This window comes from Heterocephalus glaber, unplaced genomic scaffold (assembly GCF_053883595.1).
Source record: "Heterocephalus glaber isolate CG9 unplaced genomic scaffold, H.glaber_assembly_v1.0 deba00001457, whole genome shotgun sequence".
NCBI classification, from domain to species: Eukaryota; Metazoa; Chordata; class Mammalia; order Rodentia; family Bathyergidae; genus Heterocephalus; species Heterocephalus glaber.
This window is the reverse complement of record NW_028258305.1, coordinates 20,343,115-20,360,440: the sequence shown is the minus strand read 5'-3', so window position 1 is coordinate 20,360,440 and position 17,326 is coordinate 20,343,115. Positions and strand designations below refer to the sequence as shown.

The 17,326-nt window shown below is 38.2% G+C and overlaps 1 protein-coding gene across 12 annotated transcripts in view; it reads right to left on the bottom strand.

The window, feature by feature from the left end:
* Window positions 1–17,326, bottom strand: part of Lhcgr (luteinizing hormone/choriogonadotropin receptor) — a 120,625-nt gene that overhangs the window by 41,128 nt on the left and 62,171 nt on the right. For 4 of the 12 annotated variants that reach the window (XM_087216403.1, XM_004839468.3, XM_021253844.2 and 1 more), the window contains one exon: window positions 15,454–17,264. The exons of 2 other annotated variants lie outside the window; for them this stretch is intronic. In XM_087216403.1, coding sequence (XP_087072529.1) covers window positions 16,112–17,264 — 1,153 coding nt within the window. In that variant the 3' untranslated portion in view covers window positions 15,454–16,111. Of the gene's footprint in view, window positions 1–15,453; window positions 17,303–17,326 lie in introns of those variants that run through there. 6 more of the 12 variants (XM_087216404.1, XM_087216407.1, XM_087216413.1 and 3 more) reach the window with 6 other exon arrangements.

Sequence of the window (17,326 nt, the reverse complement as noted above, 5' to 3'; positions counted from 1 at the left end):
GCATGGAACCCTATATACACTATGTTTTTTCCTATATGCCCTTCACCATTGCCACATAATAGCCTTAATTTGCCTTTCCATGTTCTTTGTTGGTTGGTTTGGTTGGTTTTTTTGATACCTGGGATTGAACTCGGGACCTTCCGCTTGCAAGGCAGGTGGCAGAACCACTGAGCTAAATCCCCAGCCCCCTTCCCTGTTCTATGGCCTGTTGCCTCCCCTGTATCATAATACTTGCCCTTTGGATCTATCACTAAGTAAAACAAGGGTTATTTAAACACAAGCACTGTGATGCCATGACAGTCGAACTGATAACCAAGACAGTTACTAAACTAACCAGTGTGTACTGTATTCAGTGTGGATGTGCTGAATGAAAGGATGAATCAAGACCTCATGGGATTGAGTGTGACAGAGGAAGGTTTCACCACACTGTTCAGAACAATGCTCAATTTAAAGCTTATTAATTGTTCATTTCTGAAGTTGTCCTCTTCATGTTTCCAGACCATGGTTGATTGAGGGGACCTGAAACCATGGGAACTGGTATATCACCCATTTAAGGAGAGATTATTTCTAATCATGAACACATTTATTGTAATTTTTGTGAGTTCCTTATTTTTTGAAGAAACAAAAGCCAAACCCATTATGACAAATGTAATAAATAGAGGATAAAATCCCAGTGCCCTTTAAAGTTATTTTGTAAGTTTAGATTAGTTATTTCAGATTGATTAATCTCTTTTAGCTATTTTACAACCTACCAGAGATATCAACATGATAAACAAGATAGAAATATAAGTTCATCTGATTTTTTTATGATTTAGGGCTGAGCAATTAAATGGAATAAGAATGCACATACTATCTAAGGGATCTTCTCATGGGAAATTCTTTTTAACAAGGACAGTTTTACATTTCAATTATAAAAGTACATCAGTTTTAAAAGTTACTGATCTGGGCTGGAGATGGTAGCTCGATGGTAAAACAGCTGCTTAGCAATCCCAGTGCCACACACACACACACACACACACACACACAAATTATCAACGACCCTGTGTAAAGCTTTTGGATGGATATAGTGGGAGAAGCAGAGAGGTAAAAGAGATGAATATATTACTAATGAAATTCATAATAGAGATGAAGAAGTACAGACTTGTAAAGATAATATCTGTATAGGGTAAAGGATGAGTAATAAGGATGATAAGTGTGAAGTCCAGACACCATTATAGATTGTATATTTATGCCATATTTTATTTCATATAAAGGAAGTGTCTTTACTATAGTTGATTGAGAGGGAATAGAATAAGAAGAGTTTGATGAAGAAAGTAAACCTATATTTGGGACCTTTAAGGAGATAGAAAAGAGGACAGGTAAGGAATAAGTAATTCAGATAGTAAGAATGGTATGGGCACCAGCATGGAGATGTATAGGCCGTGGCCAGGGAAGAATAACTAGAAAAATTTGTTTCATGTAGAAAAACAGCAGAAGAAATGAGCAGATCTGAGATTGGATTCTATAGCTCGCTGAATGTTAGGCTAGGAGCTGAAACTTAAACTTACAGGTACTGATAAACTGCTCAGGAATTTTGTGCAGCTGTATAATGAAATAGGGTTTTAGGAGCATTTAATCAGTGGTAATGAATATAAGAGTGTGAACATGGAAAAGACTGGATATGAATAAAAATTAGATCTAGTAGTAGCCCAAGAGGAAGGGAAAATGACTTGAGATGTGGACGTGGCAGCTGATACAAAATAAATCTTTGGTTTGGAGGACAATTCAGAGAAATGACTAGTAGGTATTTCTGGCTGAAGGATATCGGAATTATAATGGGGGAGACAGTAAATAATGATTCCATATGTTAAATTATAATGTAGAGAATAGGATCATTATTTGTACAAAAGGTGGTGAAAGCTATTTTCATAGTATACATACAAGTACCTTGGGCTCAATCTATTTAAGAGTGCATAAGTTAAAACAAGTTTCTCTGCATGAATAGATTTTTTTCTCCTTTACTTTCTGCCTTTTTTGTTTTGATTCTGGGACTTATGTATGAATTAAAAATGCATTGTGAAGTTATATAGCAACATGATGAGTTAGTACTCTGCTATATTGCTGATGCAAATTCTAAAACAGTAGCTTACAAGAGTGAGGACTGCATCTGAATAAAGTAACAGTTATGGAGAAGCAAAGTCAGAAATGTTACAGAGAAGAGTTATTTTGTAAAGCTTATAGTCTTTTGTGAATTACTTTACACAATGGCATAAGCCTTGAAATCAAAGTAGATGTGTAAAGTCTACTTATGTTTCATAAAATGTTGAAGGAGAGCTAAAAACTGGAAATAGCCCAGATATCCCTCAGTAGGAAAAGGGGACAGTGTTGTATTCATACAATAAAATCCTAATCAGCAATGCAAAGGAATAAACTAATTCAAGCAGTAACATGGATGAGTAGCAAAAATATTATTTTGAATCAAAGAAGCCTTACACAGAAGAATATTTATGTATGATCCCTTTGATGAAGTTCTATTACAGGAAGAACTAATCTGGGACAAAAATCAGAACCATTATTACCACTAGGAAAGAATGATGAAACTTTCTGCTGTGATAGTGGTCTGTATCTTGACCAGGTTTGGGTAATGTGTGTATACACAGTTCTTAAAACTCATTGCAAGTGCAGAGGAGGCTTCCTGGCCACCATAGCACCACTCTCAGTGCAGAGGAGGCTTCTTGGCCACGGTACCACTGATCCTAGTGCAGAGGAAGCTTCCGGGCCACCATACCACTGCTCCCAGCACAGAGGAAGTGAGCCGCTTGGGCACCAACAGCACACACACCCCCTGCCCTGCCCCCATTGAAATGAGAAGACACAGAAGTCTCAAAACTAGCCTTTCAGATCACCTACAGCAACCCCAAAGGGAACCTAGATGGAACACTCTGATGCTCAACCACCTGAACTCCCTGAACTGGCAAAAATAGAGGATCTGGAAAAAAAGGAAATCAAAAATAATTTCTCAGATAACAGCAGAGATTGTGTTCATAGTGCAAAACATGATTAATACATCTAGAGAGGAGTGGAGGAACACGATGAAATCCCAAAATATGAAACAAATGGAATCCATAAAACAGATGCAAACAGATTTCAAGGAGATTAAAAACTCCATTGAAAGTCTATGCAGCAGAATGAGCCAATGTGAGGATAGAATTCCAGATATAGAAGATAAGATTGGAATCAGTGACCAGGAAAAGAAAAATTGCTTTAAAATTGTAAGGGATCACGAGAAATCAATCCAGCAGCTGCTAGATGATGCAAAGAAGAACAACGTAAGACTGAGCAGAGTCAAGGAAGAAACAGGAGAGAGTGCTGATGGCATAAAAAAACTGTTCACAAAAGTGATGGCAGAAAACTTCCCAAGCAAGGGAAAAGAACTTGACAAACAGATAAGTGAGGCATATAGGACTCCAACTAGCTTGACCAAAAAAAACTAAACATAGGCATATAATAGTTAAGATTCCAGAAACCCAACAGAAGAACAAAGTTCTACAAGCAATTAGAGAAAAGAAACAAATCACATACAAAGGCAAGCCCATCAGAATCACAGCAGACTTCTCAATGCAAACCCTCAATGCAAGAAGAACTTGGAGTGATGTGGTAAAAGCTCTAAAGGAAAAGAGCCTCCAACCTAGACTGATGTACCCTGCAAAACTATCTTTCCAAACTGATGGAGAAATAAGATACTTTCCTGAAAAAGAGCACCTTCAGAACTTCATGAATACCAAACCAGCACTCCAAAACATTTTAGACAATATCCTAGGAAAAGACTATGAGGATCACAACCCCAGGAAGCACAGAAGAATGAATCTGTCAGGCATGACAAGAAATTAAATGCAAAGGGGGAGAATCCAACAAAATGAAAAAGTCATGACAATGATAAGTCAATACATATCACCTATAGCCATCAATGTTAATGGTCTCGATTCACCAATCAAAAGAAATAGACTGGCAGAATGGGTCAAGAAGCAAGATCCAACAATATTCTGCATACAAGAAACACACTTAATTTAAAAAGAAACTCATAGACTGAAAGTTAAAGGGTAGAAAACTACTCCATGTGACAGGAATGTGAAAAAAAGCAGGAGTAGCTGTCCTCTTTGCAGATCAACTGGATTTCAAACCAACAATGATTAAGAGAGACAAAGAAGGACACTATATCTTTGGAAAAGGAACAATCCAACAGGAAGAGATGACAATCATAAATATCTATGCACCAAACACTGGTGCGCCCAAGTATATAAAATAAATATTAACAGACATGAAAAGTCATATATGCACTAATACAATAGTAGTGGGGACCTCAATACCCCACTGTCACAAATAGATTAACTAGACAAAAAATAAGTAATGAAATAGTAGAACTCAATCAAACTCTTGAACAAATGATCTTAACAGATGTTTACAGAGTGTTCTACCCCACCAAATCAGAATACACATTCTTTTCAGCTACACACAGGTCATTCTCCAAAATAGACCACATACTCGCTCATAAAACATGTTTAAGTAAGTGCAAAGGAATTGAAGTTATCCCCTGTATATTATCAGACCATAGTGTGATGAAATTGGAGATCCATCGCAAAAGAAACTGTAAAAATTTCATACATACATGGAAATTGAACAGCACACTTCTGAATCACCAATGCGTCACAAAGGAAATTAAGAAATTAGTTCCTTCAATTAAATGACAATGACAAAACAATATATTGGGCTGAGTCATGTGGAAGACGCCGAATCACCCCACTGCAGACAGGCAGGTCTGCCCAGACCCTGCCCAGGTCCCCAGTCACGTGGAACACACGCCGAATCAGCCCGCTGCAGACAGGCAGGTTTGAGCACGCCCTACCAAGGTCCTAAGTCATGCGGAAGACACCGAATCACCCCACTGCAGACAGGCAGCCACCTGATTCCACATTACCAAGGCGCAGAGGACACCAGACCACCAGACCAAGGTACTGAGTCCCACTGTTCCCGGCCCAGAGGTAGGGGCTTCTGAGCCGTCGTCCCACTGCTCCTGGTCCAGAGGAAGGGGCTTCCCGGCCACCATCCCTCCCGCTGCTCCCAGCTCAGAGGAAAGGGCTTTTGGGCCACCTTCTGACCCGATGCTCCTGGCCCAGAGGAAGGGGCTTCCGGGCCACCATCCCTCCCACCGCTCCCGGCCCAGAGGAAGGGGCTTCTGAGCCACCATCCCACTGCTCCTGGTCCAGAGGAAGGGGTTTCCTGGCCACCATCCATCCGGCTGCTCCCAGCCCACAGGAAAGGGCTTTCTGGTCACCATCCCTACCACTGCTCCCGGCCCCTGTCCCACCTCTCCCAGCTCAGAGGAGGTAATCCGTGCAGGCGCGAACAGCACCCCGCCCCAGTCGAAATGAGAAAACACATAAATAAGTCTCAAAACCAGACTTTCAGATCACCTACAGCAACCCCAAAGGGAAATGAGATGGAACCCTCTGATACTCAACCACCTGGACCCACTGAACTGGCAACAAAAGGGGATCTGGAAAAAATGAAATCAGAAATAATTTCTCACATAACAGGAGAAATTGTGCCCTTAGTGCAAGACATGATTAATAAATCTAGAGAGGAGCTGAGGAACATGATGGAATCCCAACATAAGAAACAAATGGAATCCATAAAACAGATGCAAATAGATTTCCAGGACATGAAAAACTCCATTGAAAGTTTCACAGCAGAATGAGCCAGTGTGAGGACAGAATTTTAGATATAGAAGAAAAGATTGTAATTAGTGACCAGGAAAAGAAAAATTGCTTCAAAATTAGAAGGGAACATGAGAAATCAATCCAGCAGCTGCTAGATGATGCAAAAAAGAATAACATAAGACTGATTGGGCTCAATGAAGAAACAGGAGAGAGTGCAGATGACATAAAAAAATCTCTTCACAGAAATAATGCCAGAAAACTTCCCAAGCAGGGGAAAAAAGCTTGACATACAGATAAGTGAGCCATATAGGACTCCAAATAGCCTTGATCAAAAAAAATCTACACATAGGCATATAATTGTTAAGATTCCAGAAGCACAACAGAAGAACAAAGTTCTCCAAGCAGTCAGAGAAAAGAAAGAAATCACATACAAAGGAAAGCCCATCAGAATCACAGCAGACTTCTCAACACAAACCATCAAGGCAAGAAGAGCTTGAAGTGACATATTCCAAGCCCTAAAAGAAAACAGCCTCCAACCCAGATTGATGTACCCTGCAGAACTATCTTTCAAAATGGATGGAGAAATAAGACACTTTCATGACAGCACCTTAGGAACTTTGTGAATACCAAACCAGCACTCCAAAGAATTTTACACAATATCCTAGGAACAGACATTGAGGATCACAACCCCAGGAAGCAAAGCAGAATGAACCCATCTGGCATGACAAGAAATTAAATGGAAAGGGGGAGAACCCAACAAAAAGAAAAAGTCATGGCAATGACAACTCAATATGTTTCAGTTATAACCACCAATGTTAATGGTCTCAATTCACCAATCAAAAGAAAATAGACTGGCAGAATGGGTCAAGAAGCAAAATCCAACAATATGCTGCATACAAGAACACACTTCATTCAAAAGGAAACTCATAGACTGAAAGTTAAAGGGTGGAAAACAATACTGCATGTGACAGGAACCCGAAAAAAAGCAGGAGTAGCTCTCCTCTTGGCAGATCAAGTAGATTTCAAACCAACACTAATTAAGAGAGATGAAGAAGGACACTACATCCTTGTAAAGGGAAGAATCCAGGAGGAAGAGATGACAATCATAAATATCTATGCACCAAACACTAGTGCACCCAACTATATAAAACAAATACTAATGGACATGAAAAGTCATATATGCACTAATACAATTGTAGTGGGGGACCTCAACACCCCACTGTCACAAACACATAGATCAACTAGACTAAAAATAAGTAATGAAATACTAGAACTCAATCGACCTCTTGAACAAATGAACTTAACAGATGTTTACAGAGTCTTCCACCCCACAAAATCAGAATACACATTCTTCTCAGCAGCACATGGGTCATTCTCCAAAATAGACCACATACTCACACATAGAACATGTTTAAGTAAGTGCAAAGGAATTGAAGTTATCCCCTGTATATTATCAGACCATAGTGCGATGAAATTGGAGATCCATAGCAAAAGAAACTCAACATATTTCATAAACACGTGGAAATTGAACAACACACTTCTCAATAACCAATGGGTCACAGAGGAAATTAAAGAAGAAATCAGACAGTTCCTTCAATTAAATGACAATGACAATACAACATATCGGAATCTATGGGACACAATGAAAGCAGTCTTACGAGGGAAATTCATAGCAGTGAATATGCATATTAGGAAAACAGAACGAACCCAATTAAACAACCTGATGCTGAACCTCAAGCTTCTAGAAAAAGAAGAGCAGGACAACCCCAAAGCTCATACAAGGGAAGAAATTATAAAGATCAGAGGAGAAATCAATGCAATGGAAACTAAGAGAATGATACAAAAAAATCAATGAAGCCAAGAGTTGGTTCTTTGAAAGAATCAACAAAATTGATAAACCTTAAGTCAACCTTGTGAGCAAAAGGAAAGAAAAGGCCCAAACCCATGCAATTAGAAATGAAAAGGGTGAAACTACAACAGACCCAGCAGAAATCCAGAGGATCATCAATACCTACTTCGAGAACCTACATGCCAATAAGATGGACAACACAGAAGAAATGGACAGATTCCTAGATACATATGAATTACCAAAGTTGAATGAAGAAGACCTAAAAATTCTGAACAACCCAATATCAACCAATGAAATTGAAAATGTAATTAGAAATTTATCAAATAAGAAAAGCCCAGGTCCTGATGGCTTCACTGTTGAATTCTATAAGACACTTAGAGAGGAACTACTGCTGCTACTGCTTAAACTCTTCAATGAAATTGAAAGGGAAGCAATACTCCAGAATTTATTCCTGGAAGCAAGCAACAGCTTGATCCCCAAAGCAGAGAAAGACCCAACCGAAAAAGAGAACTATAGGCCAATCTCACTAATGAACATAGATGCAAAAATCCTTAATAAGATACTGGCAAACAGAATGCAGAAGATCATCCAGAAGATCATACACCCTGATCAAGTGGGATTCATCCCAGGGATGCAGGGATGGTTCAATATACGAAAATCAATTAATGTAATACACTATATCAATAGAGCTAAGGACAAAAACCATATGATTATCTCCATAGACCCAGAAAAAGCATTTGACAAAATCCAACATGCATTTATGAGAAAAACCCTACAAAAAATTGGAATAGATGGTCTCTACCTTAAACTGATAAAAGCCATCTATGAAAAACCAACAGCCAATATCATACTAAAGGGTCAAAAACTGAAATCCTTCACACTAAAATCAGGAACAAGACAAGGATGTCCACTATTACCACTCTTGTTCAATATAGTTCTGGAAACATTAGCCACAGCAATTAGATAAGAGAAAGAAATAAAAGGAATAAAGATAGGTAATGAAGAAGTCAAATTGTCATTATTTGCAGATGACATGATACTCTATATAGAAGACCCCAAGAACTCCAACAAAAGTCTTCTAGACTTAATAAGCAAATTCAGTCAAGTAGCTGGTTACAAGGTCAACACACAAAAATCAATAGCTTTCCTCTACACCAATGACAGACTCACTGAGAGAGAAATAGGGCAAATAATTCCTTTCACAATACATTCCAAAAAACTGAAATACCTAGGAATCATCCTAACGAAAGAAATCAAAGACCTCTTCTCTGAAAACTATGGCACTCTGAAAAGAGAGATTGAAGATGATATCAGAAAATGGACAGACATCCCCTGCTCCTGGGTAGGAAGGATTAATGTAGTGAAAATGGCCATACTTCCAAAACTGCTATATAGATTTAATCCAATTCCAATTGAGATCCCAGCAGCATACTTCATAGACCTCGAGAAAACAATCCAAAAATTCATTTGGAGTAAGAAGAGACCCAGAATAGCAAAAGCAATTCTAGGTAACAGAGACATGGCAGGAGGTATCACAATCCCCAACCTGCAACTCTGTTACAAAGCTACTGTGATAAAAACAGCATGGTACTGGCAAAGAAACAGGCTTGAGGACCAGTGGAACAGATTAGAAGATGCAGAAACAACTCCAGACACACTTAGCCATCTCATCTTCGACAAAGGAGCCAAACACCCTCACTGGAGGAAAGATAGCCTCTTTAATAAATGGTGCTGGAAAAATTGGGCTTCAACTTGCCAAAGATTAAAACTAGACCTATATCTCTCACCATGCACTAAACTAAAATCCAAATGGATTAAAGATCTAAATATTAAAATAGAAACTCTGAACCAGTTGGGACAGAGGTTAGGTAGAACCCTTGAAGACATCAGTGTAGGAAAAGATTTTATGAACAAAACCTCAGTTGCCCGTGAACTAGCACAAACAATCAACAAATGGGATCTCGTCTTATTAAAAAGCTTCTGCACAGCAAGAGAAACCACCAGCAATGTGAAGAGACAATCCACAATGTGGGAAAAAAATCTTCACCTGCTCTTCCTCAGACAAAGGTCTACTATCTCGAATCTATAAAGAATTTAAAAAGATCAGACCTCCCAAATTTAAAGACCCAATCCAAAAATGGGGATCTGAAATGAACCGACATTTCTCAGACAAAGAAGTAGAAATAGCAAATAAATACATGAAAAAATGTTCAACATCACTGGTCATTCGAGAGATGCAAAGGAAAACAACACTGAGATTCCACTTCACTCCAGAAAGAATGGCTGCTATCATGAAATCCACCAATAACAAATGCTGGCGGGGCTGTAGGGAAAGAGGAACCCTGCTCCACTGCTGGTGGGAGTGTAGACTGGTGCAAGCACTGTGGAAATCAGTATGGAGATACCTCAGAGAACTAGGACTGGAAGTCCCATTTGAGCCTGCTATTCCACTGCTGGGGATCTTCCCCAAAGAATTAAAAGAATCATACCACAGTGATATATGTGCACCCATGTTCATAGCAGCGCAGTTTATAATAGCTAAAACTTGGAAACAGCCCAAATGCCCATCAACTGGAGACTGGATAAAGAAAATGTGGTTTTTTAATAAAATGGAGTACTACTCAGCCATAAAAAATGAGAAATTAGAGACATTTATAGCTAAGTGGATGCACATTGAGGTGATACTCTTAAGTGAAATAAATAGGACACACATGAATAAATACCAAATAGTTTCTCTGATGTGAGAAACTGAAAGTGTAAATAAGGACTAAATGTATAATAGGTAATGTGAAATAGGAAGAAAAGGGGCAAAGGGGAAGGAAGTGGAAGGACTAAGGGAAAGGATAGAAGGGAATGGGATTAATATGAGAAAATTGAAAAATTGGAACAAAATTTTTGTAAATAGGGAGGGCTGGAGAGGTTGAAGGGAGGGCTGGGTAAGGGTGTAAAACAACCAAGAGAGACTATGTAAAGGTGCAAATTTCCAATGATGAATGTCATTATATCGTATACCTAAAATGTTCCAATGATTAGAATGAATAACCGATAATGTAAAATAGGAATAAAAGGTCCAAAGGGGTAGGGGTAGTGGGAGGCACAGGGGAAAGGAAAGAAGGGAAAGGAAAAAATGCTGAGAAATGGAAAAAATGGAAATAAAGTCTTTGTACATAGGGAAGCATGGAGGGGGTGAAGGGAGGGCTAGGAATGGGGAAAAAATAAGAACCAAGATGCATTATATAAAGGTACAATTCCCAATGAGAAATGTAATTGTGTTGTATACCTACAATGTACCAATGAAAGAATTTAATAGAAAAAAAGAACAAAACAATATATTAGAATCTATGGGACACAATGAAAGCAGTCTTATGAGGGGAATTCGTAGCAGTGAATACTCATATTAGGAAAACAGAGCGAGCCAAATTAAACAACCTGATGCTGAACCTCAAGCTTCTGGAAAAAGAAGACCAGGACAACCCCAGAGCTCATATAAGGGAGGAAATTATAAAGATCAGGGCAGAAATCAATTTAATGGAGACTAAGAGAATGATACAAAAAAATCAATGAAGCCAAGAGTTGGCTCTTTGAAAAAATCAACAAAATTGACAAACCCTTAGCCAACCTTGTCAGAAAAAGGAGAGAAAAGGCCCAAATCCATGCAATTAGGAATGAAAAGGTTGAAATTACAATGGACCAAGCAGAAATCCAGAGGATCATCAATACCTACTTCGAGAACCTATTCGCCAATAAGATGGACAACACAGAAGAAATGGACAGATTCCTAGATACATATGAATTACCAAAGTTGAATGAAGACCTAAAAATTCTAAGCAACCCAATATTAAGCAATGAAATTGAAAATGTAATTAAAAATTTACCAACTAAGAAAAGCCCAGGTCCTGATGGCTTCACTGTTGCATTCTACAAGGCATTTAGAGAGGAACTGCTGCCACTACTGTTTAAACTCTTCAATGAAATTGAAAGGGAAGCAATACTCCCAAATTCATTCCTGGAAGCAAGCATCACCTTGATCTCCAAAGCAGAGAAAGACCCAACTGAAAAAGAGAAATATAAGCCAATCTCACTAATGAACATACATGCGTAAATCCTTAATAAGATACTGGCAAATAGAATGCAGAAGATCATCAAGAAGATCATATACCCTGACCAAGTGGGATTCATCCCAGGGATGCAGGGATCGTTCAACATATGCAAATCCATCAATATAATACACTATATCAATAGAGCCAAGGACAAAAACCATGTGATTATCTCCATAGACGCAGAAAAAGCATTTGACAAAATCCAACATGCATTTATGATAAAAACCCCACAAAAATAGGAATAGACGGTCTCTACCTCAATCTGATAAATGCCATCTATGAAAAACCAACAGCCAGCATCATACTAAAGGGTCAAAAACTGAAATCCTTCACACTAAAATCAGGAACAAGACAAGGATGTCCACTATCACCACTCTTGTTCAGTATAGTTTTGGAAACCATAGCCACAGCAATTAGACAAGAGAAAGAATAAAAGGAATAAAGATAGGAAATGAAGAAGTCAAATTGTCATTATTTGCAGATGATATGATACTCTATAGAAGACCCTAAAAACTCCACCAAAAGTCTTCTAGACCTAACCAAATTCAGTAGAGTAGCTGGATACAAGGTCAACACATAAAAATCAATAGCTTTTCTGTACACAATCAGCAGACTCACTGAGAGAGGATCTGGGGAAACAATTCCTTTCACAATAACATCCAAAAAATGGATATGCCTAGGAATCAACCTAACAAAAGAAATCAAAGACCCCCTCTCTGAAAACTATAGGATTCTGAAAAGAGAGATTGGAAATGACATCAGAACATGGAAAGACATCCCCTGCTCCTGGGTAGGAAGGATTAACATAGTGAAAATGGCCATACTTCCAAAAGTGCTATATAAATTTAATGCAATCCCAGTTGAAATTGCAACAGCATACTTCACGGACCTTGAGAAAACAATCCAAAAATTCACTTGCAACAAGAAGAGACTCAGAATAGCAAAAGCAATTCTAGGTAACAGAGACATGGCGGGGGTTATCACAATCCCCAACTTGAAACTATACTACAAAGCTACTGTGATAAAAACAGCATGGTAATGGCAAAGAAACATACCTGAGGATGAATGGAACAGATTAGAAGATGCAGAGACAACTCCAGACACACTCAGCCATCTCACCTTTGACAGAGGAGCCAAACACCCTCACTGGAGGCAAGTTAGCCTCTTTAATAGATGGTGCTGGAAAAATTGGGCTTCAACTTGCCAAAGATTAAAACTAGACCTATATCTCTCACCATGCACTCAACTAAAATTGAAATGCATTAAAGATCTAAGTATTAAAACAGAAACGTTGAGGGGCTGGGGATTTAGCTCAGTGGTTTTGCCACCTGCCTCACAAGCGCACGGTCCTGAGTTCTATCCCTGGTCCCCCAAAAAACCCCCCAAAACAAAAAAACCTCAGAAATACTGAACTGGCTGGAACAGAGGTTAGGTATAACTCTTGAAGACATTGGTGTAGGAAAAGATTTTATGAACAAAACCTCAGTTTCCCGTGAACTAGCAAAAACAATCAACAAGTGGTATCTCTTCTTATTTAAAAGCTTCTGCCCAGCAAGGGAAACCACCAGCAGTGTGATGAGACAACCCACAATGTGGGAAAAAATTTTCACCTGCAGTTCCTCAGACAAAGGTCTCCTCTGTAGAATCTATAAAGAACTTAAAAAAATCAGACCTCCCAAATTTAAAGACCCAATCCAAAAATGGGGATCTGAAATGAACAGACATTTCTCAAACAAAGAAATAGAAATAGGAAATAAACACATGAAAAAATGTTCAACATCACTGGTCATTCTAGAGATGCAAGTGAAAACAATGCTGAGCTTCCACCTCACCCCAGGAAGAATGGCTGCTATCATGAAATCAACCAGTAACAAATGCTGGTGGGCCTGTGGGGAAAGAGGAACCCTGCTCCACTGCTGTTGGGAGTGTAGACTGGTGCAAGCACTGTGGAAATCAGTATGGAGATACCTCAAAGAACTAGGACTGGAAGTCCCATTTGACCCAGCTATTCCCCTGCTGGGTATCTTCCCCAATGAATTAAAATAATCATACCATAGTGATATATGTGCACCCATGTTTATAGCAGCACAATTTGTAGTAGCTAAAACTTGGAAGTAGCCCAGTTGCCCATCAACTGGAGACTGGATAAAGAAAAAGTGGTTTTTTAATAAAGTGGAGTACTACTCATCCATAAAAAATGAGAAATTAGAGACATTTATAGCTAAATGGATGCACATTGAGGCGATACTCTTAAGCGAAATAAATAGGACTCACATGTATAAATATGAAGTAGTTTCTCTAGTGTGAGAAACTGAAAGTGTAAATAAGGACTAAAAGGTATAATAGATAATGTGAAATAGGAAGAAAATGGCCAAAGTGGAAGGGGAAGTTGAAGGGGAAGGGGAAAGGAAAGAAGGAAATGGAATTAATGTGAGAAAATGAAAAAATGGAAACAAAGTCTTTGTAAATAGGGAGGGATGGAGGGGTTGAAGGTAGGGCAGGGAGGGGGATAAAATAAGAACCAAGAGTATGTAAAGGTGCAAATTTCCAGTGATGAATGTCATTATATTGTACACCTAAAATGTACCAATTAAAAAATGAATGCATAGAATTGAAAACAAACTGATTGCAGGCTAAATTTGAGATCTGTCCATCTCACTGTATGTAAATCTTACCTAACGTGTAAATATAGAATCTTTATGAATATGAGTGCTGAGTTTTTAGGGCTGACAAATACTGATGTCTAAAAATTACTTTGAAATACGTGAAATAGGATGAATTGGTGTATGGGTAGATAATTATATAGCTATGTATTGAAGCCATTATAGTAAAATATTGTTGAATCTAAGGGGTTGTACATGGGTAGTATACAGTTCAGCTTTTCTGTATTTGAAAATGGTTATCATAAAATGTTTGGGAAATTTTGAGGAATTTTGAATGCATATTAAATCTGTGGATGACTATGATTTACCAGAATGGGAGTCAACAAAACACAGAGATTAAGAGGCTGGGGTTCTGAAGTAGAGCTTTGATTTTTGAATGTATTTGTTGAGTCTTTTATTAGTTTTGAGAACTTTGACAAGATATAATAGATTTTTCTCATCTATATAACATGAACAATAGCTATATCATAGAGTTTCATGAAGATTATTAGGTTAAATTATATAACAGAGCTATCAAGATGTTTTATATATAATGAACTTTGAATAAAAATTACTTTTAAAAATCCAAGGAGTGTTGAAAAACAGTGCAATTAAAACCTTAGTTTGGTGTCCTGAAAAAGCTAATTCTAATAAAAATACTTCATAACAAATTTAAAATATAGTTTTAGTAACTTGCAAGGAATAGAAATGCTGAAAGTTAATTATTTTTAAATTTTTAGATATTTTCTTTCATTTAAAATATAATGTCCTACAAAATTACTTTTCCTTATAAATTTTCTAAGAGCAATTCAGCAGATTTGTTGTGTTGTATTACCAAGACCTTGCAGTAGGCGATCAGGAAACAAAATGGGCAGAGATAGGATTCCTACTCAGAAAAATTTGCAGTCTACAGTATAATGTTCCCTTGTTCTTTGGAGGAGAAACACCAGACCACGTTGATAGGCTGAAATGTATGTGAGATGTTTACCCTAGGCTACGTTTCAAATAAGTAGAATCTAGACATGAGATAGATGGAAATCTCTAGAATAGTGCTATTCAAAAGAACTCTCTGCTATGCTGAAAACATTTTGTACCTGAGTTCTCTAGTGTGGTAATTACTGTCACCCCTGCCAGTAAATTACACATTGAAATATGGCTGGTGCAACTAAGAAATGACATTTTTCATTTTATTTCACCTTAATTTAGACACACATGGCTAGTGGCTACCATACTATACAGTGCATTTCTTTAGTGTATTTACCAAACTGAGGAAAAAGACCAGTTACTTTAAATTTCCAATCTGCTATAAACTAATATTTTTGTAGAATGCAATAAAAATCAAATGAAAAAAGTTGAAGTTATGTAGAATACCACCTTTCTCCCCCCTCCCTCCCTTCAGTGTTCTGCCACAGCTTCATCACCAGTCTTTTTAATTTGTTTTGTTTTGAAACAGAGTCTTCCCTAAGTTTTCCAAACTGGCCTTAAACTTGGGATATCTGCCTCAGCTTCCTGAGTAACTGGAATTACAGGCAGGTGTCACCATGTTTGTCAATTTTCCCTTTATTAGATTCAGGAAACAAATTTCTAAACACTGTCAACTTCCAAATTTTATGTCACCATGTACAAATTAAAAATAGTTCTCAGATGGGCAATGGTCTTGGACCACACTTTGAATGAGGTAAAGTCTCTTACTCAGTATACCTAAAAATAAATAATTAAACCAACTCTTAATTAACTCTTAATTAAAACCAACTCTTTATATTAGTTACTACTACAGGTAATGTTTTAACATATAATTCAATAATGCAGTTACTGATGTAATAGTTAATACATTTTGTAGCAAGTCTTGTCTAGGACTGCTGAATATTGACAGTGCAATGTGGATAACTTCAGGGTGGACTGAGAAGCCTTATTTGATCCAGTGTAGCCATTTTTGCACTTGGAGTTGTAAGCAGAAAATTCTTTCCTTCTGTAAAGTTCAGCCCGACGTTTACAGCAGCCAAATTTGCTCAGCAATAGAAAGAAATCCCTTTGGAATGCTTTTGTGAAAATTGCATATAGAAATGGATTGGCACAAGAATTGATGGGATAAAAGAGAACCAATAAAACTTTAGAGTTGGTTACTGTGATAAGAGGCACTTTGAAGGCAGCTGAGATGGCAAAAAAAGAGATGGGTGCCATGCAGGTGAAGTCAGTGAAGATGAGGATTGCCATTTTCTTAGCAATCTTGGTATCTTTGTTGGTAGCCATCAGCTCTGGATTTTGAACTGCAAAGTAAATTTTAATGTAGCAAGCACAAATGATGATGAAGGCTACCACATTGAATATCAGAATGGTTAATATATACACCTGTGAGAGGGTGGTTTCCACATCCATAGGAAGGCAAATGCTGACCTTAATGTAGTTGCTGACACCCACCAGGGGCAATACAGCAATGAGAGTAGAAAAGAGCCATCCTCCAAGCATAATTGGAATGGCATGTCTCAATCGCAGCTTTTGGTCCAGCTGAACAGCGTAGGTGATGGTGTGCCATCTTTCTAGAGTGATGACTGTAAGGGTGTAGACAGAAAGCTCACTTGCAAATACAGTGAAAAAACCAGCAGCACTACACCCACTACCTGTCTGCCAATCTATGGCATAGTTGTAGTACTGGCCCCTTGTTTGGGAATCGACTGAGGCAATGAGCAACAGATAGAGTCCCATGCAGAAGTCTGCAAAGGAGAGATTGCACATAAGGAAACGGGGGACCGTCAGTTTGTAATGACTGGTCAGGAGAACTAAGAGGACAGTCAGGTTTCCCATGATGGCTAAAATATTAATCAGCCAAATCAGGACCCTAAGGAAGTCATAGCCCATAATATCTTCACAGGGATTAAAAGCATCTGGCTCAGGAGCACATCGCAGTGTCTTGGGTGAGCAGAAACCATAATCATAGTCCCAGCCACTCAGTTCACTTTCAGCAAAGATGGCAGAATAACTGTAAGAAGAATATTGGCTTGATATAAACTTGAGGTTCTGAGTATTAAAAAATTTCAAGAA